The 22,504-nt window shown below is 40.6% G+C and overlaps 1 protein-coding gene across 3 annotated transcripts in view; it reads left to right on the top strand.

Moving 5' to 3' along the window:
• The window catches only part of CFAP92 (cilia and flagella associated protein 92 (putative)), a 66,461-nt gene that overhangs the window by 19,988 nt on the left and 23,969 nt on the right, over positions 1–22,504 (top strand). For all 3 annotated transcript variants that reach the window (XM_081822830.1, XM_081822814.1, XM_081822822.1), the window contains exons 9-10: positions 12,330–13,234; positions 21,249–21,443. In XM_081822830.1, the coding sequence (XP_081678956.1) occupies positions 12,330–13,234; positions 21,249–21,443 (1,100 nt within the window). The remainder of the gene's footprint in view (positions 1–12,329; positions 13,235–21,248; positions 21,444–22,504) is intronic.

Here is a 22,504-nt window from a genome sequence, read left to right as displayed (position 1 = left end):
ATTTGATTTAGAATTTGGGGTTGACATTTCTTTTTATTCAGGATTTGAAAAAAGTTATGCCACTTCCTTTTGACCTCTATGGTTTTTTGATGAGAAATCAACTGTCATTTGAGTTGTTCTTTCCCAATACGCTGGGTGGCACTTATCTTTTGCAGCTTTCAAGTTTTTTTTCTCTTTGTCTCTGGTTTTCAGAAGTTTGACTGTGATGTCTCAGTGTAGACTTTTTGGGGGTTTATCCTGTTGGGTTCACTCAGTTTTCTGAGACTTAGGCTTATGTCTTTTGCCATAAAATCACAAATTTGGGAAATTTCAGCCATTCTTTTTAAAAAATATTTATTTTGAAGGAGGGGGGGCAGAGGAAGAGAAAGAGGGAGGGAAGCTGACTCCTCGCTGAGCATGGAGCCTGATGTGGGGCTTGATCACAGGACCCCAAGATCATGATCTGAGCCATATACTCATATAAGTATATGAGAGTCATATACTTAACTGACTGAGCCACCCAGGCATCCCAGCCATTATTTCTTTAAATACCTTTTAGCACTACCCTTTTTCTGTTCTCCTTCTGGGAATCCAGTGTCATTACTATTAGTTCATTTATTACAGTCTCACAGGTCCCTGAAGTTTTGTTTGTTTGTTTTTAGTCTGTTTTCCTCTATGTTCTTCAGATTGGATAGTTTATATTGTTTTATCTTCAAGTTCATCAAGTCTTTTCTCTGTCCCTTCCATTCTGTTATTGAGCCCATCCACTGGTTTTTAAATTTTTAGTTATTGTATTTTTCAATCCTAAAATTTCCATTTGGTTCTTTATATCTTCTATTTCTTTGATAGGATTTTTAATTTTTTTCATTTGATTCAATCATGTTCACACTTGCTTTAAAATTCCTGTCAGATAATTCCAAGATGTATCATTTTGGTGTTAGCATCTGTTGATTGTCATTTCTTGTTTAAGATGGGATTTCCCTGGTTCTTGGTATGATAAATGATTTTTAAATTATATCTTCGACATATTAAATATTAAGTTATGAGACTCTGGATCCTATTTAAATCTTCTGTTTTAAATGTTCTGCCAGTGGAAGAAGGGGAATGCTGTCTTATTTCTGTCAGGTGGAGGTGGCAGTCCAGGTTTCCCACTCAGCAACCATGTCCTAGGGGCAGGGATGCCTTGCTACTACATGCTTCCCACATGATCCTCGCTAACCACCACAGTGGTGGGGAGGCCACATTACTGCTGGATGGTGGGGAAAGATTTTGGCTTCCACTCTGCCTCCCTCGATGCCTTGTTACTGCTGGGCAGGGGTGAAAACCTTGACTCCCAACTTGATCTTTTCTCATGGCACCCAAGTCAGGGGAATTGTTACAGTCGGACAAGGGTGGAAATCTGGGTTTCCCATTTGACTTTTGCTTATGGAAGTGGGGTGCGCCTGGTTTTCTTCATGGTGCTTGCCTGGGGTAGGGCAGTTACTAGCCTAAAAGTTTTCTGGCTCACTAAGCTGCCCCATTCTTGTTTCTTTGGCTGGAGAGAGAAGACTTTGGGATTTTTCCTACCTATTCCCATTAGCATTTCAGAGTTTCTGTCTTCTCCAGCACCTAGTCTAGAATATGTGAGACAAGTAGAAACCCCAGAGAACTCATCACTTGTTGTTCCTCAGGTCCCACAGTCCTTAACCTTCTTCTCTCCATCCTTCTGAGTCTTCTTATGTTTGTTTTACATCTAAAGCCCAGAGTTTAAAGAATCTGTACTTAGCAGGAGAAATAGGAAAAAGTGTGTCTGTTTCATTGTGGTCCAGAACAGGAAGCCTGTTGGTATAGAGATGTAGATATACATTTAAAAATTTTTTAAATATTTTATTTTTAAGTAATTTCTACACCTAATGTGGAGCTTGAACTTACAACCCCGAGATTAAGAGTTGCATGCTCCACCTGAGCCAGCCAAGTGCCCCTAGAGATAGATATTTTTTGTTTTTATTTTAATCACCTGGTGCTCATCATGTCACGTGCACTCCTTAATTCCCGTTACCTATTTCACCCATCTCCCTCACCTCCCCTTCAGGAACCATCAGTTTGTTCTTGGAAGTTAAGAATCTGTTTCTTGTGTTGTCTTTCTTTCTCTTTTTCCCTTTGCTCATTTGTTTTGTTTCTTAAATTCCACATATGAGTGAAATCATATGGTATTTATCTTTCTCTGACTGACTTATTTCACTTAGCATTATACTCTCTAGTTCTATCCATGTTGTTGCAAATGGCAAGATTTCATTTTTTATGGCTGAATAATATTCCATTGTATATATATACCACATCTTCTTTACCCATCCATCAGTGGACACTTGGGCTGCTTCCATAATTTGGCTATTGTAGATAATGCTGCTATAAACATCAGAGTGTATGTATCCCTTTGAATTAGTTTTTTTTTTTTTTTTTTAATTCTTTGGATAATACCTAGTAGTGCGCTTGGTGGATCATAGGGTAGTTCTATTGTTAACTTTTTGAGGAAACTCTATGCTGTTTTCCAGAATGGCTGCACCAGTTTGCAAATTCTACCCACAGTGCAAGAGGGTTCTTCTTTCTCCACATCTTCACTAACTCCTGTTGTTTCTTATGTTTTTTATTTTAGTCATTCTTTTTTGGGGGGGAGGGGGAGTGTGCGAGCATGGGGGGAAAGGCAGAGGGAGAGGGAGAGAGAATCTTAAGCAGAGTTCATGTTCAAGGTGGAGCCTGACATGGGATTCAATCTCACAACCCTGAGATCATGACCTGAACCGAAATCAAGAGTCAGACACTTAACTGACTGAGCCACCCAGGTGCCCCTGATTTTAGCCATTCTGACAGGTGGGAAGTGATATCTCATTGTAGTTTTGATTTGCATTTCACCAGTGATAAGTGGTGATGAGCATCTTTTCTGTATCTGTTGGCTATCTGTATGTCTTCTTTGGAAAAATGTCTGTTCATGTCTTCTGCCCATTTTTAAACTGGATTATTGGGGGGGGGTGTTGAGTTGTATAAGTTCTTTATATATTTTGGATAATTTTATCAGTTATATCATTTGCAAATATCTTCTCCCATTCCACAGGTTGCCTTTTAGTTTTGTTGATTGTTTTCCTTCGTCATGCAGAAGTTTTTTTTAATGTAGTCCCAATAGTTAATTTTTGCTTTTGTTTCCCTAGATATCTCAGGAGACATATCTAGAAAAAAGTTGCTACAACGAATGTTAAAAAAGTTACTGCCTTGTTCTCATCTAGGATTTTTATGGTTTCATCACTCACATTTAGGTCTTTAATCCATTTTTGGATTTATTTTTGTGTGTGGTCTAAGAAAGTGATCCAGTTTCATTCTTTTGCATGTAGCTGTCCAGTTTTCCCAACACCATTGGTTGAAGAGACTGTCTTTTTCCCATTGGATATTCTTTCCTGCTTTGTCAAAGATTGACCATATAGTTGTAGGTTTACCTCTGGGTTTTCTATCCTCTTCTATTGATCTGTGTGTCTATTTTTATGCCAGTACCATACTGTTTTGATTATTACAGTTTTGTAGCATAACTTGAAGTCTGGAATTGTGATGCCTCCCGCTTTGCTTTTCTTTTTCAAGATTGCTTTGGCTATTTGGGGTCTTTTCTGGTTCCATACAAATTTTAGGATTGTTTGTTCTAGTTATGTGAAAAATGCTGTTGGTATTTTGATAGGGATTGCATTAAATGTGTGGATTCTTTTGGATAGTATAAACATTTTAACAGTATTTGTTCTTCCAATCCATGAGCATAGAATGTCTTTGCATGTCTTTGGGTCATCTTATCTTGAATTTCCTTCATCAGTGTTTTTATAGTTTTCAGAGTACAAGTCTTTCATCTCTTTGGTTAAGTTTATTCTTAGATATTTTATTGTTTTTGGTGTAATTGTAAGTGGGACTGTTTTTTAATTTCACTTTCTGCTGCTTCATTATTAGTGTATGGAAATGCAGTGGATTTCTTTACATTGGTTTTGTATCCTTCGTCTTTACCGAATTTGTTTATCAGTTCTAGCAGGGTTTTTTGGGTGGAGTCTTTCAGGTTTTCTATATATTGCATCATGTCCTCTGCAGATAATGAAAGTTTTACTTCATCCTTATGGATTTCGATGCTTTTTATTTCTTTTTGTTGTCTGTTTGCTGTAGCTAAGACTTCCAGGACTATGTTGAATAAAAGTGATGAGAGTGGACATATTTGTCTCTTCCTGACCTTAGGGGAATGACTCTCAGGTTTTCACCATTGAGAATGATATTAGCCATGGGTTTTTCATATAAGGCCTTTATTATGTTGAGGTATGTCCCCTGTAAACCTACTTTGTGGAGGGTTTTTTTCATGAATAATGTACTTTGTTAAATGATTTTTCTGTATCAAAATGATCATATGGTTCTTATCATTTCTCTTATTGTTGTGATGCATCACATTGATTGATTTGCAAATACTGAACCACCCTTGCAACCCAGGAATAAATCCCACTTGATTGTGGTGAATGATTTTTTTAATGTATTGTTGGATTCAGTTTGCTATTATTTTTTTGAGGAATTTTGCATTCTATGTTCATCAGAGATAATGCCCTATAGTTCTCTTTTTCTCTGGTATCTTTATTGGGTTTTGGTATAAGGGTAATGCTGGCCTCATAGAACGAATTTGGAAGTTTTCCTTTCTTTTCTATTCCTTGAAATGGTTTGAGAAGAATAGGTATTAACTCTTCTTAAATGTCTGGTAGAATTTTCCTGTGAAGCAAATGGTCCTGGACTTTTGTTTGTTGGGAGTTTTGTGATTACTGACTCAGTTTCTTTGCTGGTAATTGGTCTGTTCAAATTTTCGATTTCTTCTTGATTCAGTTTTGGTAGGTTATATGTTTCTAGGAATTTATCCGTTTCTTCTAGGTTGTCCAATTTGTTGGCATATAGTTTTCATAATATTCTCTTATACTTGTTTGTATTTCTGTGGTATTGGTTATCTCCCCTCTCTTATATATGACTTTATTTAATTAGGTCCTCTCTCTCTCTCTCTCTCTCTTTGTTGAGAAGTCTGGCTAGGGGTTTATCAATTTTATTGATTATTGTTGATGAACCAGTTTCATTGATCTGTTTTATTGTTTTTTTGTTTAGTTTCTATGTCATTTTTTCTCTGCTCTAATCTTTATTATATCCTTCCTTCTGCTGGCTTTAAGTTTTGTTTGTTGTTCTTTTTGTAGCTCCTTTAGATGTAAGGTTAGGTTGTTTAGTTGAGATTTTTCTCACTTCTTGAGGTAGGTCTGTATTGCTACAAACATCCTCCCTAGAATAATTTTTGCTGTGTCACAAAGGCTTTGAACTTTGTGTTTTTGTTTTCATTTGTTTCCATGTACTTTTTTATTTCTTCTTTATTTCCCAGTTGACTCATTCATGTTTAGTAGCATGTTATTTAACCTCCATGTGTTTGTGGTCTTTCCAGGTTTCTTCTTTTTTTTTTTTTTTTTTTAAAGATTTTATTTATTTTTATTTGAGAGAGAGAGAATGAGAGAGAGGGAGTACATGAGAGGGGGGAGGGTCAGAGGGAGAAGCAGACTCCCTGCCAAGCAGGGAGCCCGATGCGGGACTCGATCCAGGGACTCCAGGATCATGACCTGAGCCGAAGGCAGTCGCTTAACCAACTGAACCACCCAGGCGCCCTTCCAGGTTTCTTCTTGTAACTTCTAGTTTCATAGCATTGTGTTCAGAAAAGATGCATGGTATGATTTCGATGTTCTTGAATTTGTTGAGTCTTATTTTGTGGCCTAATATGTGATCTATTCTGGAGAATGTTTCATGTGCACTTGAAAAAAAATGTGTATTCTGTTTTAGGATGGAATTTTTTTTTTTTTTTTAAGATTTTATTTATCCATTTGAGAGAGAGAGCACAAGCTGGAGCTGAGGGGCAGCAGGAGAGGGAGAAGCATGCTCCCCACTGAGCAGAGAGCCCAATGTAGGGCTCGATCCCAGGACCCTAAATCATGATCTGAGCTGAAGGCAGACACTTAACTGACTGAGCTACCCAGGTGCCCCTAGTATGGAATGTTCTGAACGTATCTGTTAGATCCATCTGGTACAATGTGTCATTCAAAGCCACTGTTTCCTTGTTGATTTTCTATTTAGATGATCTCTGCATTGATGTAAGTGGAAGTGTTAAAGCCCCCTACTATTAATTCATTATTATCAATTAGTTCCTTTATGCTTGTTATTAACTATTTTATGTGTTTGGGTGCTCTTATGTTGGGTGCATAAATATCTACAGCTGTTAGATCTTCTTGTTGGGTTGTCCCCTTTATGATTATATAGTGCCCTTCTTTGTCTCTTGTTACAGTCTTTGTTTTAAAGTCTATTTTATCCAATGTAAGTACTGCTACTTCAGCTTTCTTTTGACATCCATTTGCATGATAGATGTTTCTCCACCCCCTTACTTTCAATCTGCAGGTGCCTTTAGGTCTACAATGAGTCTTTTGTATTGATAGTTCTGTATTTATTGCTATTTTATTACTTGTTTTATGGTTGTTTCTGAAGATTTTCTCTGATTCTTTCTTGTCTTTCTCTCGTTCATGGTTTGATGATTTTCTTTAGTGATATATTTGGGTTTCTTTCTCTTTATTCTTTGCATATTTATTAATGGTTTTGATTTGTGGTTACCATTATGTTTGTATAGCAGTTTATATTAAGTTGATGGTTGCTTAAGTTTGAACTCATTTTTTACTCCACTCCCCTCCATATTTTAGTGCCCCGTGGTGTCATATTTTACATCCTTTTATTTTATGAATCCCTTGACTGATATTTACAGAAATGCTTATTTTTAATCCTCTGGTTTTTTTGTTTGTTTGTTTTTTACTTTTCATACTCATTTGTGTTCTTTCCATTCAAAGAGTTCCTTTTATTATTTCTTGCAGGGCTTATTCAGTGGTCATGAATTCCTTTAGTTTTTGTTTGAGAAACTCTATTTGTCCTTCTATTCTGAATGATAGCCTTGCTGGATAGAGTATTCTTGGCTGTAGATTTTTCCCTTTCAGCACTTTGAAGATATCTTACCAGTCCCTTCTGGCCTGCAAAATTTCTGCTGAAAAATTTGCTAATAGCCTTGTGGAGTTTCCCTTGTATGTAACTGTCTTCTTTTTCTCTTGCTGCTTTAAAATTTTTTTCTTTATCACTACTTTTTGCCATTTTAATTACTATGTGTCTTTGTATGGACCTCCTTGGGTTGATTTTTGGGGGTGACTCTGTGCCTCCTGGATCTGGATATCTGTTTCCTTCTCCAGATTAGGGAAGTTTTTAGCTATTATTTCTTCAAATAAATTTTCTGACCCGTTTTCTCTCTCTTCTTCTGGGATCCCTATAATGCGAATGTTATTATGGAGTCACTGAGTTCGCTAAGACTATTCTCAATTTGTGTATTTTTCATCTCATTTGCTCATCTTGGTTACTTTCCATTACTGTCTTCCAGGTCATTAATTCATTCCTCTGCTTCATCTAGCGTTTTATTTATTCCGTCAAATGTATTTTAAATTTAATTTATTGTGTTCTTCATCTCTGATTGATTCTTTTTTATCTCATTGTTAAGGATTTCACTGATGTCCTCCACTATTTTCTCAAATCCAGTGAGTATCTTTATGATCATTACTTTAAATTCTCTGTCAGGCATATTACTTTTATCTGTTTCACTTAGGTCTCTTGCTGTGGTTTGGTCCTATTCTTTAATTTGGACATATTTCTTTGTCTCCTCATTTTGTCTAACTCTCTGTGTCTGTTTCTGTGTGTTAGGAAAGTCAGCTACTTCTCCTGCTCTTGAAGGTAACAGCCTTATGAAGAAGAGGTCCTGTAGTGCCCTGCAGTGCGGTGTCCCCTGTTGCCCAGGACCTGGCGCTTCCAGGGAATGTCTCCTGTGTGTGCTGCCTATGCCTTGCTGTTGAGTCCTGCCCCCCCCCCTTTTTTTCAGTCCAGTTGTCTGCAGAGGCTCTCTTTGCCTGTTATGGGCAGTATTTGGTTCCCAGCAGGGGTGCAGTGCATTTTAACTAGGTGTACACTGGCTGCTTCTGAAATGAGATCTGCCGACACAGCTGCTGCCACTGGAACTGAGGTCCAGCAAAATACCAGGTCACGAGGTGAGGTGTTGGTGGAGTTTGTGCCAGTTTTCTGGGGTAGGGGCCCTGCAGTGTGGGTACTGAGGCAAGCATGAGTGGGAAGGGTGGACCTGCCGAAGTGCAGGGGGTGGGGCAGAGGGCTTGGTGTAAGCAAGTTAGATAGTGAGTGTCAGTGGTGCACTGGTTCCCACAGATGGCCTCGTGTTTATGCTGGGGGGCAGGGGAAGGAAATGGCACCTGCCAACTCCTTTGTTCCTGGAGAGGTCTTCCAGTGATCCCTGCCTCTCTGGGCCATGCTCTCGGATGAGTAAATCACTCTGACTCTCATCTGTGCCCCCCTACACCCGCCATGGCATTTTTTTAAACTGCTGCTTCTAGGCTATATCTGCATGGGTTGTTTGTCATGCTGTCTCTTTAAGGGCAAGGACTCTTCTTCCTAATGCCTTCCAGGCTCCCCCAGGACTGAGCCTGCTGATTTTTAAAATTCCAGGCTTTAAGTCCCACTGGTTGTAAGAACTCATGAAATTTGGCCCCCCTTGCTTTCAGTGCCAAATGTTATGGGGATTTGTCTTCCCCTTGTGGGCTCCCCAGTATGCAAGTCCATTTTTTACTCTTCTCTGCACCACTGGCTCCTTCTGCACCACAGATGGCCACAGTCCATCTTGCTCCCCAACTCTGTCTTTCTCCTTCTTACCTTCTTTGATGTGGTCTCTTCTCTATCTTTAGTTTTGGAGTTTGTTCTGTCCATCTTCAGATCGTTTTCTGGGCTATTTACACTGAAGTGAGTGTTATCTAGTTGTATCCATGGGAAGAGGCACGCTTAGGGTCCTCCTATTCTGCCATCTTCCCAGCCTCCTCAAATATCTTTTCTACACATTTCTTTTCTTCTTCTGGAACTCTGATGATACAAATGTTAGACCTTTTGATATTGTCCCACAAGTCCCTGAGGCTTAGTTTACTTTTACTTTTCAATCTTTTTTCTCTCTGTGTTCAGATTGCATACTTTATTTTAAAAAAAGATTTATTTATTTTAGAGAGAGAGGTAGAGAGTGTGTGTGTGTTGGGGGGTGGGGGTAAAGGCAGGGGGAGAGAGAGTCCCTAGCAGACTCCGTACTGAGTGCAGAGCCCAACATGGGGCTCGATCTCATGACCCTGACATCACGACCTGAGCTGAAACCAAGAGTCAGAAACTTAACCAACTGTGCTACCCAGGCGCCACTTAGATTGCATACTTTATATTGATCTGTACTCAAGTTCACTACTTATTCATTCCTCTGCCATCTCCATTTTGTTCTTTGGATCATCCAGCAAATTTTTAATTTTAGGTATTATATTTTTCATTTATAAAATTTCCATTTGGTTCTTCATTATAGTTTCCATTTGCTGAGACTGGCTACCTTCCATTTGTTTCAAGAATGTTTGCAGTTACTTGGAGAATGTTTATAATTGTCTTAAAGTTTTCATCAGATAATTCCAGTATTCAAGTCATCTCAGAGTTTGCATCTGTTTGTTGTCTCTCCCCTTGATAATTGGTCAGCATTCCCGCTTCTTTGTATGTCAAGTAATTTTGAATTATATGTTAGACATTTTAAATATTATGTTGTGAGACCCTGGGTCTTGTTTAAATCCTATGGAGAATGTTGGCTTTTTGTTTTATTAGACAGTAACCTTAGGGTCAAGCTGTAATTTCCAATTTACCTTCTGTGGCTGTGGTTTTAAGGCCAGTTCAGTTTTCAAAGATTTTGTAGTGAAATCCAAGTCTGTCCTGCATGTGCAGTATTCAGGGGCCAGTCAGACCTGTGCCATGGTCTCTGTAGTTCAGTTCTCAAAACCCCTGGTATGCTGCTTAAGGCCAGATCCACACATGCACAGTTCAGGGATAAGCCCAAGTTTACACATAACTTTATGGAACCCCTTTCTTGATTTCCCCCCTTTCTACACTCTCCAGGTCCTAAGGAATCCTCTTCCTGGTCTGCTGGCTTGAAAGGTGTACCTTTAGTGTTTCCACTCTGACATGCCCTTCCTTGGACTCAGTCTGCCTCTGAGGACAGGTGGTGGGAAGATATGTAGAGTAAAAACAATATTGAGGGTTTACCACATACTTTTTGTATCACAGTTCCTCTGGTCAAAAAGGATTTCCCTCTCTCAGATTTTTAGGTTCCTGCCCAGCTGCTGCCACTGCCATCAGAGTGTAGCTTTGGAACTTGAACTTGCATGAGGGCAGGGCCAGGAGAGAAAAACAACCTAGATCCCTCCAAACTCCCACTCTTTCTATCCTATGGGGGTCCTTCCTCCCATTCCTTAGAACAGAAAGAGAGGGCTTCGCTTAGAGCTCTGACTGTCCATGCCTGCTGCACAATTCTGGGATCCAGGCTTCCTTCTGAGTCCAGTCTGTGACATACAGGAGGAAAATAAACCCAGGAAACTCATAGCTACGTTGGTTGTACTTTGAGTTTGGTTTCCATTCCCCATTTTCCCATTACCTTTTACTTTTCAGGGGCCTCTGATAGCTGCTCCACACATTCTGTCTATGTTTTCTGGTTGCATTCACTGGGAGATTCAGGGTGGGGTGTGCTTATTCCACTTAACCAAATTTTAAAGTTCATCTTTTACCATTCTTAATTTTTTCTCTTTTACTATTGTTTTATAAATGTTCTTTTTATATTCTGTATACAAGTCCTTTGTTAGATATATATGTATTGTACATATTTTATGCCAGTCTAGGGCTTGACTTTATTTGATAAAGCCCATTTTATCAGCTTTGGCTGTTATAGTGTTTTTTGTGTCCTGTCAAGGAAATATTTTCCCACGTTCATGAAGATTCTCTCCTATGTCTTCTTCTTGAAGATGTATAATTTTAGCTTTATATTTAGGTCTATGATTCATCTAGAATTAATTGCATTTTCCTATCCATGAAAATTTATATTTCTCTATTTAGATTTTCTTTAATATCTCTCTGCACTATTTTGTTCTTTTCAGTGTACAGGTCTTACACATTTTTCATTGCATTTCTTTCAAGCATTTTATGTTTTTATGCTATTGTAGGTGATATTTTTAAATTATTCATTGCTAGTAAATAGAAATACAATAGATTTGACCTTGATATTCCTTTTTATACACATAACTAAACAAATATATTTAGTTTATGTATCTGATCATTCTAATATCTTATGCCATTGTGCAACCAATTTTGCTAGTAGTACCTTTTACCTTAGGTATTTTGTAATTTTTACTGTGGTTACACATTTAATTGAACTTTCTCCATGGGGATTCTTTGAGGCCTAGGTTGAAAGTAGATTTCTCTAGAAGGTTTTTTTTTTTAAAGATTTTATTTATTTATTTATTTAATTTATTTATTTGACAGAGAGAGAGATAGCAAGAGAGGGAACACAAGCAGGGGGAGTGGGAGAGAGGGAGAGACAGGCTTCCCGCTGAGCAGGGAGCCCAATGCAGGGCTCGATCCCAGGACCCTGGGATCATGACCTGAGCTGAAGGCAGACGCTTAACAACTGAGCCACCCAGGCGCCCCTCTAGAAGGTTTTTTGATAACTTCACCAGGTACCTGGGAGCATACCAACCCAGGATTATTTAAAAGTTTCCGTGTAAAATAAATAGTATACTTGGAGTATGAATTCAGATCACAAACTTGCATAAGGGTTAACTTTTGATTATAAAATTTTAGCATCAAGATTAAAATATGCAAGATACCCTGTTTTCTGTCCCTCCTTTCCATCTCATTTTCCATGCCCTGTTAAACCCCAGACCTCTGAGCCCTTCTTCACCTTGTTGTAGCTTTCTGCTTAGATACCTATTAATATGCCAAAGGTGATCTTATGCCAACTCTCCAGATGTCTGGGAAATATGGATTACCTTTTCTAAAAACCACTTATCTGCACCTAGCTTTGGGCTTGGAAGTAAAAATACAGATGTGCAAAATGCACATGGCCTGTCTTCATGGCACTCAGTTTGGGAGGAGGAAATAGTGACTTAATACTTATTAAGCCCCTGTCTTGTGTCAGCCACCATCTTGGTGCTTTCATGTATGTCACTTAATCCTGGGGATGACCTAGCAGAGCAGGCTCTTTCATTGGTACTTTTGTGGGTGAGAAAATCCAGGCCACAGGGGCTGCAGGTGGCAAATGTGGCACTAGGATTTGAGCCCCCTGTGGGAGCCTACCTTTAAAGGAGAGGCAGAGTGACCACCACTGCAGCCTGTTGATCTGTTGTCATTTCATTCCCTCCTAGAGGCTGTGCATCCCTGTGTACTGCAAGTACCAGTTCTTTAAGACTCCAGTTCACAGAACAGAGGGGCGACCCCATGGAATCCACATCCACTTCCAGGACATCAATGTCATCTTTCTTGGGGCAATGCAGCCCAGTGACCTGAGGGAATATCTGGAGGGGCCCCCCATGGTGGTGCAAGTTCATGACAGGGACCGCAAGTTAGAGGAGTATTTCCGGAAGCCCACCTTGTTTGGGGATGACCCCTTGGATGCATACCTCAACCTCCAGTCCCTCATCTCTCCGGAAGAGACAGAGAGCAACCCCTTTGAATCCCACAACAAAATATGGGACCCTTATGGGGTTGCCCAGGTCAGTTTTGCCGACCTTCTCCTTGGCCACAAGTACTTGAACTTGGTCGTCCCCATCCACAGCTGTGAGCCCAAGCCCACACACCATGGCCAGAATGGCAGAAGCAGGAAGGTTGTGGGGTTTCGGGTCCCCACAGATGGCTTCCAGCACAACCCAATGCCAATGGGTAATTACCTCGAGGCCAACTCTGTGCTCAAGCTGCGGGTGGACATTGCTGTGCCACTGCGGGCCAGGGCTGAAGCCCCTGACCCAGAATTTACAGGCACCCAGTTTGGCCGCGTCGTTTTCGTGTTTGACTCCAAGAAGATCTCCCTCCTCCATGACCTGCTGCAGGACATCACCATGATCAATGCCAAGGCCCTTGATCTGGAGGCGTACCCTATCAGGGACATTCAGCAGATCCTGTCGGCCTTTAAGATGCGGGTGAAGATCCAGGAAAGGCAGGACCTGGATGTGCTCACTGGCTTCCACCTGCTGGATGGGAAGATCCACCTTCTCATTCTGGAGGGTTTAGCTGACCAAGGCTTGAAGCGGTTATGGGACAGCCATCAAAGCCGGTGGGTGTGTGGTTTTTTGTGTTTCGTGTAAAAGTCATGATGTCGGGATGCTGAGTGAGTGGAGTGGGGAAATCTTTTGAAGCCAGGTTCAGGTTTAGTGTCCTCATCTTAAGGATGAGAGAAAGAAACGTTGATCCAGTTCCTCTCGGGGTTTATTATAGAGCACTTCACAGGGCTCCATAATTGGCCTTGATCCCAGGAGGAATTGCTTGCCTTTAGATGAAGGGAAGACTTTAGGGGCACGTAGAAGAGAGGATGGTTCAGGAAAATGGGCCCTCCCTTCAGACTTCTGAGGGGCCTACTTAGCTAACAGGGAGAAGAAAGTTCTGTATGGCCCTAAGATGGACACCACAGAGGAATAGATTTCCACCCGGTCTAAGGAGACCTATCTGATTATTTTGAGGCTGGAGAAGCTGCCTAGGCTGCAGAAAGTTCCCCTTCCCTGATGATCTTCAGGAGCACCTGATGACTGCTCAATGGGAATATTGTAGAGACAATTAAAGTTTCAGATTCTGGGCTGGAGCAGGTGGCCCCTTATGGTCCTTCCATTCTTTAGTTTTGGCTTCATGACAATTCTCTTTTCCTTTCGTTATTTGCAAGTATCCTAGTTTGGGTTTAAAGGACCTCTTTTCTTTATTTTTATTTTTTAGATTTTACTTATTTGAGAGAGAGTGAGAGAACAAGTTGTGGGGGAGGAGCAGAGGGAGAGGGAGAAACAGACTTCCTGCTGAGTGCAGAGTCAAACGTGGGGCTCAATCCCAGGACCCTGAGATCATGACCTGAGCCAAAGTCAGACGCTTAACCAACTGAACCACCCAGGTGCCCCAGGACCTCCCTTTTTTAGTCTGGGAACTCCCCCTCTCTGTCTTCGGAGTTCAGATGCCTCAGGACCCAGATGCTGACAACAGCAGGTAGTCCTGAGGTTGAGTCCATTCATCCAGGAGGGGAGAACAGCCCTGTGGGGACCTGTCTTGATGTGTTGGTAAGCCGAGAGGCACTGTGGAGAAGCTGGCATTGTGTCTAGTTACCTGCCTAAGAGAACTGAAAACAGGTCCACACAAAAAACTTGTATGTGAATGTTCACAGCAGCATTATTTATAATAGTCAAAAAAGTGGAAACAACTCAAATGTCCATTAACCAATGAACAAAATGTGATATATCCATATAATAGAATAATATTCAGCCATGAAAAATGAATGAAGTACTGATATACACACTTCAACATGGATGAACCTTGAAAACATACTGAGTAAAAGATGCCAGACATAAAAGGCCACATGTTGTATGATTCTGTTTATGTGAAATAGTCAAATCTACAGAGATAGAAGATTAGTGGTTCCCAAGGTCTCAGGGGAGGGACGAAGAAGTTAATGGGTACAGTTTCTTCTTGGGGTGATGAAAATTTTCTAGAATTGGTATTTATGATTGCACAACATTGTTAATATATTAAAAACCACTGAATTGTACAATTAAAAAGGGTGAATTACAACTAAAAAGGGTATGCAGTAAAGAATCCTGCCTTGCCCAAAAGGTCTGGCCTTTGCTTTTGGCTTCTGGGAGGTGATATATGTCATACCTAATAGGAGTGCCTTTGCTTAGGTTGGGGGATGACTACACCAGAACTTAGGATAGGATGGGACCACCGCACCTGACAGTCATAGGATAGAGGTTGGCCATGCCAGAAAGACCACCAGTGTGATTTTGGGTTAGGGCTTTGGTCTTGCAGTGTCAGTTGATCTGGAGATTGAGATTGCCATGTGGGCAGTCAAGCAATTAGTCAGTCATGCCTCTGTAATGGAGCCCAAATAAGAACTCTATATACCAAGGCTCAGGGGAACTTCTCTGTGCATATTGTCCCTCAGCAATGTTACAAGGGCAACGCATCCTGATTCCATGAAGAAAGAGCAATGGAAACTTGGTGTTCAGAACCATCCTAGACTCTGCCCTATGTGTGTCTTCCTCTGGCTGGTTTTAATCTGTATCCTTTCCCTGTAATAAGCTGTGAGTGTGAGTATAACAGCTTTCAATGAATTCTGTGATTTCATGTAGCAAATTGATGAGCCTGAGGGTGGTATTAGGAACCCCTTGAACTTCAGTTGGTATCAGAAGTCAGGGCAGTTTGGGGAACTATGACCTCAAACTTGGCAGTTTGGCTAAGTCAGGGGGTATGGTATGTGAATTATATCTCCATGAACAATTTTGTCCCAGTAGAAGAAATAATATAAAATATGTGCACTGGCCCCGGTTCAGTTAAACTACAAATAAAAAATCATTAACCAGGAAAAAAATTTCACATGCTTGGAAATTAACAAATACCTCCAAATAAACCATGGGTCAAAAGCGAAACTGTAATAGAAATTAGACATTATTGAATTGAACAATAATGAAAATAGTATAATATCTAAATTTGTGGGGTGATGTTAAAGTGTTAGAGGAAACTTTATAGACTCAAATGCTTATATTAGAAAAGAAGAAAGGCTGAAAATTAATGATAGATGTTACAGACATTGAAATAAGTGTTTTAAACTGTCAATAAGTTTAAATATAAGAAATTCCAAGAATATAAAAAACATTTTCAGATAGGATAGTTTAATGAGGTTTCTGGATACAAACATTAATGTAAAAATCTATTGAATTTCTGACTACCATCTACATACAAAAAATTATTTTTTAAAAAAGTTAATGCTTTTAAAGTATAAAAATATGAAATTCACATGAATAAATTCAACAGAAAGGATTAGAATATCTCTATCATGCATATTATAGAACTTTTAAAAACATTAAAGAAACCTAAATAAGTGAAGAGACCTACCATGTTCATGGAATCGAACACTCAGTATTATATATATATATATATTTTTTTATTTTTTAAAGATTTTATTTATTTGAGAGAGAGAGAATGAGAGAGAGAGAACACATGAGAGGGGATAGGGTCAGAGGACGAAGCAGACTCCCTGCTGAGCAGGGAGCCCGATGTGGGACTCGATCCAGGGACTCCAGGATCATGACCTGAGCCGAAGGCAGTCGCGCAACCAACTGAGCCACCCAGGCGCCCAACACTCAGTATTATAGAGGTGTCAGTTACCCGCAAACCAGATATATCGATTCAAAGCAATCCCAATTTTAAAAGTATGGAGCTTGAAAAACTGATTTAAAAATTTACATCATCATGTAAAAAAAAAAAACACTCTTGAGTAAGAACAAGATGGGAGAACTTGTTCTACAAGGTATCAAGGCTTCTTATAAAACTCTAGTGATTAAGACAATTTATTGGATCAGGGATAGACAAGCAGACATATGGAATATAATAGAAAATCCAAATACAGACCTACATGTAAGCAGTCGCTTGACATATGACGTGTGACATTGCAAGATCAGCAAATGAATATACTAAAACCATTGAATTGTACACATTAAAAGGGTGAATTTAGATGATTTGATACCACTTCACACAGACCAGTTTGGCTGGAATTAAACATGTCAGATAATAGTAGCAAGTGTTGACAAGGATGTGGAGAAATCAGAATTGTCATTCACTGCTGGTAAGAATTAGATGAATTAGATGGTAAAGTCACCTTGGGAAACAGTCTGGCAGTTCCTCAAATGACTAAAAAGAGTTACTGTATGACCCAGCAGTCCCACTTCTAGGTAAATGCCCAAGATAACTGAGAACATATGTCCACACTAAATAGTATATAACTGTTTATAAGAGCACTATAATAGCCATTAGATGGAAACAATCCAAATGTCCATTAACTGATGAATGGCTAAGCAAAATGTGACATAGAAATACAATGAACTATTATTTGGACATAAAAAGTAGTGAAATACTGACTGACACTACAACATGGATAACCCTTGAAAACATTAAGCGAAGTGAAAGGAGCCAGTCACAGAAGACCACATATTGGTTGAGTCATTTATATGAAATGTCCAAAATAGGCAAACCTATAGAGACAGAAAGAGGATCAGTGAATACTTAGGGCTATGGGTCAAGGGGTGAGAGTATAGGGGGTGATAGGTAGTGGGTACAGGTTTCTTTTTTAGGTGGTAAGAAAGCTTGAAAATTGTGAAGATGGTTGCATGTATCTGTGAATAGACTAAAAATGATTGAATTACACCCATTAAATGGATGAATTATATGGCACCTAAATTAAATCTCAATTGAAAAATACCGCTAGCAGGCAAAAAAAATCTGTGAGGAAAGGAGAAACTTTTCAAAAAATGGTGTTGGCAAAATTGTTTGTCCATAGAAAAAAGGAAAATAATTTCCTACATCAAACCATTCACAGAAGTCACTTCCAGCTGCATTAAAAATCTGTGTACATTTTCAACTTTTGAAAGAATTATAGATTCACAGGAAGTTTAAAGACTATTACAGAGATCCCACATACCATTTCCCCACATCGGTTACATCTTACTTAACTATAGTGCAATATCTAAGCCAGGAGACCAATGTCAATACAATGTGTGGGTTGTTTGTACCAGTTTATCACATACAAATTTGTGTGACCACTACTATAATGAAGATCTTGAACTAGCGTATCACCACAGAGAGCTCGCTCAAGCTGTGTGTTCATAGCCGTGCCCACCCTCTTTAACTATCTTGTTTTCCATCTCCTTAATTTTTTCCTCTGTATGTGATCTTACATATTAGTGGAATCATATAGTAGATGACCTTAGGAGATTGTTTTTTTCCACTCAGCATAAAGTGCTAGAGATGCACATTCTTGCATGTATCCATAGTTTGCTCCCTTTTGTTGCTGGATAGTGTTTCATGGAATGGACGTGCCACGGTTTCACCATCCATCTGTTGAGGGACATTTTGGTTAGATTATTACAAATGAAGCTGCTGTGAACAATAATTTACAGGTTTTTGGGTGGACATGTTTTCTTTTCTTTTTAATTGGATTATAATTGATTTACAATATTGTATTAGTTTCAGGTGTACAAGACAGTGATTTGATATTTTCATACATTGCAAAATGATCACCACGGTAAATCCAGTTACCATCTGTCACTATACAAAGTTATTATAATATTATTGACTATTCCCTATGCTGCACATTACATCCCTGTGACTTATTTATTTATTTATTTATTTAAGATTTTATTTATTTATTTGACAGAGAGAGACACAGCGAGAGAGGGAACACAAGCAGGGGGAGTGGGAGAGGGAGAAGCAGGCTCCCCGCAGAGTGGGGAGCCTGATGTGGGACTCGATCCCAGGATGCTGGGATCATGACCTGAGCCAAAGGCAGTTGCTTAACCAACTGAGCCACCCAGGCGCCCTGTGACTTATTTATTTTAAAACTGGAAGTTTGTACCTCTTAATCCCCATCACCTGTTTCACCCATTCCTCCCCCACTCCCAGCCCCAGCAGCTACCAATTTGATCTCTATACCTGTGGAATGTTTTGTTTTGTTTGTTTGTGCTGGTTTTTAGATTTTACATGTAAGTGAAATCATACAGTATTTGTCTATCTCTGTCTGACTTATTTCACTGAGCATAATACCCTTTAGGTTCATTCATGTTGTTGCAAATGGCAAGATCTCATTCTTTTATATGGCTGAGTAATATTCCATTACACACGCACACCCCCCACATCTTTATCCATTCACCTATTGATGGACACTTAGATTGCTTCTATATCCTGGTTATTGCAATAATGCTGCAATGAACATAGTGGTGCACATATCTTTTTGAATTAGTGTTTTCATTTTCTTTTGGCTGAATACCCAGTAGTGGAATTGCTGGATGATAAAGTAGTTCTGTTTTTAAATTTTGAGGAATCTCTATGCTGTTTTCCACAGTGGCTGCACCAGTTTGCATTCCCACCCGTAGTGCACAAGAGTTCCCTTTTCTCCACATCCTCCGTCACCAACACTTGTTATTTCTTGTGTTTTTGATAATAGTCATCTGACAGGTATGAGGTGGTATCCCATTGCGGTTGTGATTTGCATTTCCCTGATGTTCAGGGATGTTGAGGTCTTTTCATGGTGTCTGTTGGCCATCAGCTTCTATTTAGCTGCTCTGCCCATTTTTTAATTGGGTTGTTTGTTTTTTTGTTTTTGTTATTGAGTCATATGAGTTCTTTATATATTGTGGATATCAATCCCTTAGTAGGTATATTGTTTGCAAGTAGCTTCTCCCATTCAATAGGTCACCTATTCTTTTTGTTCATTTCCTTCACTGTGCAAAAGCTTTTTAGTCTGATGTAGTTACATTTGTTTATTTTTGCTTTTGTTGCCCTCGCCTGAGGAGACATAACCAAAAAAATATTACTTAGACCAATGTCAAAGAGCTTATTGCCTGCGTTTTCTTCCAGGAGTTTTATGGTCTTTAATCCATTTGAGTTGGTGTTTGGTGTAAGAAAGTGGTTCAGTTTCATTCTGTGCATGTAGCTGTCCAGTTTTCCCAGCACCAGTTGTTGAAGAGACTGTTTTCCCATTGAATATTCTTGCCTCCTTTGTCATGCATTAATTGACATGTTAATCCTACATTTATTTCTGGGCTCTTCATTGTGCTCCATTGATCTGTGTGTCTGTGTTTGTGCCAGTGCCATACTGTTTTGATGACTACAGCTCTGTAGTGTAACTTGGAATCTGGAATTGTGATACCTCCAGTTTTGTTTTTCTTTTCAAGATTGGTGGTTCCATACAAATTTTAGGATTGTTTGTTCTAGCTCTGTGAAAAATGCTATTGGTATTTTGATGGGGATTGCATTGAATGTGTGGATTGCTCTAGGTAGCATTGACATCTTCACAATATTTGTTCTTCCAGTCCATGAGCATGGAGTGTCTTTCCATTTGTTTGTGTCATCTTCAGTGTCTTCCTTTCCAATCTGTATTTCCTTTGTGTGATGGAGAGGACCTGCAGTTGTGACATCCTTGTCTTGTTTTTGATCTTTGATGGAAGATATTAGTCTTTCCGCATCACAAATATGATGTTAGGTGTAGGTTTTTTGTAGATGTCCTTTATCAATTTGAGGAAGTTCCACTCTGTTCCTAATTCACTGAGAGTTTCCTAATTTGCTGGTTCACACAATTCACAAAAATAAATTCCAGATAGATTAAAACCCATTTGGAATAATTATAGATTCACAATCAGTTGCAAAAATGATATAGAGTAGTTCCATGCACCCAGTACCTAATTTCCTCCAATGGCGACATCTGATAAAAATAGAATGCCTTATTGATGGACACAGTGCAGTCGACTAGGCCACAATTACCTGATCTTATTCAGAGTTCACCAGAAAAGAAAAATCCATTTCTGAAAAGCAAAATGAGAAAGCTTTTAGATGAGTAGGATAAAGAAAGATTTCTTGAACAAGACAGAAGTACACAGGATAAAGGAAAAAGATGCTGGATCTGGCTACGTTAAAGTGAATAAATTCTGTTCATCCAAAGAGATCATAAAAATTATGAAAAGACAGACTGAGAAAAAAATTATTTGCAGTGTGTGGAGCTGGTATCCTGAATGTAAAAACACCCATGAATCAATAAGAAAATGAAAACAGGCCAAGGGAAGAGTGGGCAAAAGACTTGAACAGGTACTTCACCAAAGGGGAAACCCCATGATCAAACACAGAGTCACCGAGGGGATAGGCAGGGTCTCTGCTGCCTTCCCTCAGTTTCCACCAGGGGCAGGAGCAGCAAGTACCAACACAGGGGGGTGGCGTAGCAGGGTGTGCTTAGAAACTCTGCCAGGCCGGGAATGCCAGCAAGCCAGGTGTGAGCAGGGACGGAGAATGGGAGCGGGGGCAGGGCGAGAGGAAAATGAGGCAGGGTTCAGCATTTTCACTGCCAAGGTTTGGAAAGATCATCTATCAGCTGTTTTATTATTTTTTTCAGATGATCTATTATTAATGCACTCCTTTTGTTCGTGTGTTTTTAAACAAGCAAAAAGAGAAAGAAAAAGGAAAAAAAAAAGTTCTGCCAAAGGGCAAAACCGTGGAGCATTCCAGGAGGCCGCAGAGCAGCGCTAAAGCCCTGCCCCGTGGCCTCCTTGCAGAGTCACCAAAGCAGAACAGGGCAGTTCCAAGGTGCTCTACAACTCGGCGCTGCGGTTCCACCACCGCCTCTACGCCGACCTGGAGACCATCCTATACCAAGTGCACCTCTTCAAGCCGCTGTCACAGCTCATGAAGTGCTCGGCACTCTGCATCCGCAACAGCGTTCTACAGAAGGCCTTCCAGGCCCTGACCAGGTGCACCATGCTGCCACGGGGGTGAAGGCCACCTCCCTGGGGGTGCCCATGGCGGGGGGTGCCCCGGGGTGGTGCAGGAGCCCCTCCAGGGGCCAGGGGCAGAGGCAGAGGGAGAAGCAGGCTCCCCGCGGACAGGGAGCCCGATGCGGGGCTCGATCCCAGGACCCTGGGACCATGACGCTTAACGACTGAGCCACCCAGGTGCCCCAGTTTTTATTATTCTTTTTTTTTTTTTTTTTTTTTTGAGACAGAGAGAATGAGAGAGAGAGAGCACATGATAGGGGGGAGGGTCAGAGGCAGAAGCAGGCTCCCTGCCGAGCAGGGAGCCAGATGCGGGACTCGATCCAGGGACTCCAGGATCATGACCTGAGCCGAAGGCAGTCGCTTAACCAACTGAGCCACCCAGGCGCCCCAGTTTTTATTATTCTTTATGCCCAAAGGAGCCGAGCCAGGAGTGGAATTCAGTTCCAAGGGACCCTGAGCCTGTGTCATTCCCAGTGACTATTCCACACACTCTCCCAGGGGGGTTTTGGAAACACTGGGGAAAGAAGGGCAATTTACTCCAACACAGGTCACACGAAGCTCTCTGCTGTTCTTGGGGAATAGCCTGGAACAGCCTGAGCAGTGAGTGAGGAGGACCAGAACCAGATCCACCAGGCCTGCAACAGTTTTCTCTACCAACTGAATGTTTGCTTTTCTTTGCTTCTTCCCTAACCTCCTGTGCAGAAAGGTATCCTCCAAAGATCTAGATCTTCCACTGTGTGCCTGCCTTTACCTGTGCTGTTCCTTCTACTCCAGTACTGGGGACCTCCCCCCTGCCCTGCCCCCAGGCCTTCTGCTGGTGACCCTGTGAAGCCGTGAACTCCTCCCGCTGGATTGAGCATGGCTCATGCTCTGGGAGGGCCTTCTCCATTCACGTAGGGAGCAGGAGGGCTGAGCGAGGCACCCCCAGTTTGGAGTGGAGACTGACAAAACGTAGTGCAGTGGGACCCCTGGGACCATGGCCAGCCTGTGCTGGGCTTTGTGGGGGCAGTGAAGGACAGTAGCTGGTTTTTTCAGGA

The sequence above is a fragment of the Leptonychotes weddellii genome, chromosome 1 (assembly GCF_054177405.1).
Source record: "Leptonychotes weddellii isolate Sample4059 chromosome 1, ASM5417740v2, whole genome shotgun sequence".
Classification (NCBI taxonomy): Eukaryota; Metazoa; Chordata; class Mammalia; order Carnivora; family Phocidae; genus Leptonychotes; species Leptonychotes weddellii.
This window is presented reverse-complemented; position numbering and strand designations above follow the sequence as displayed.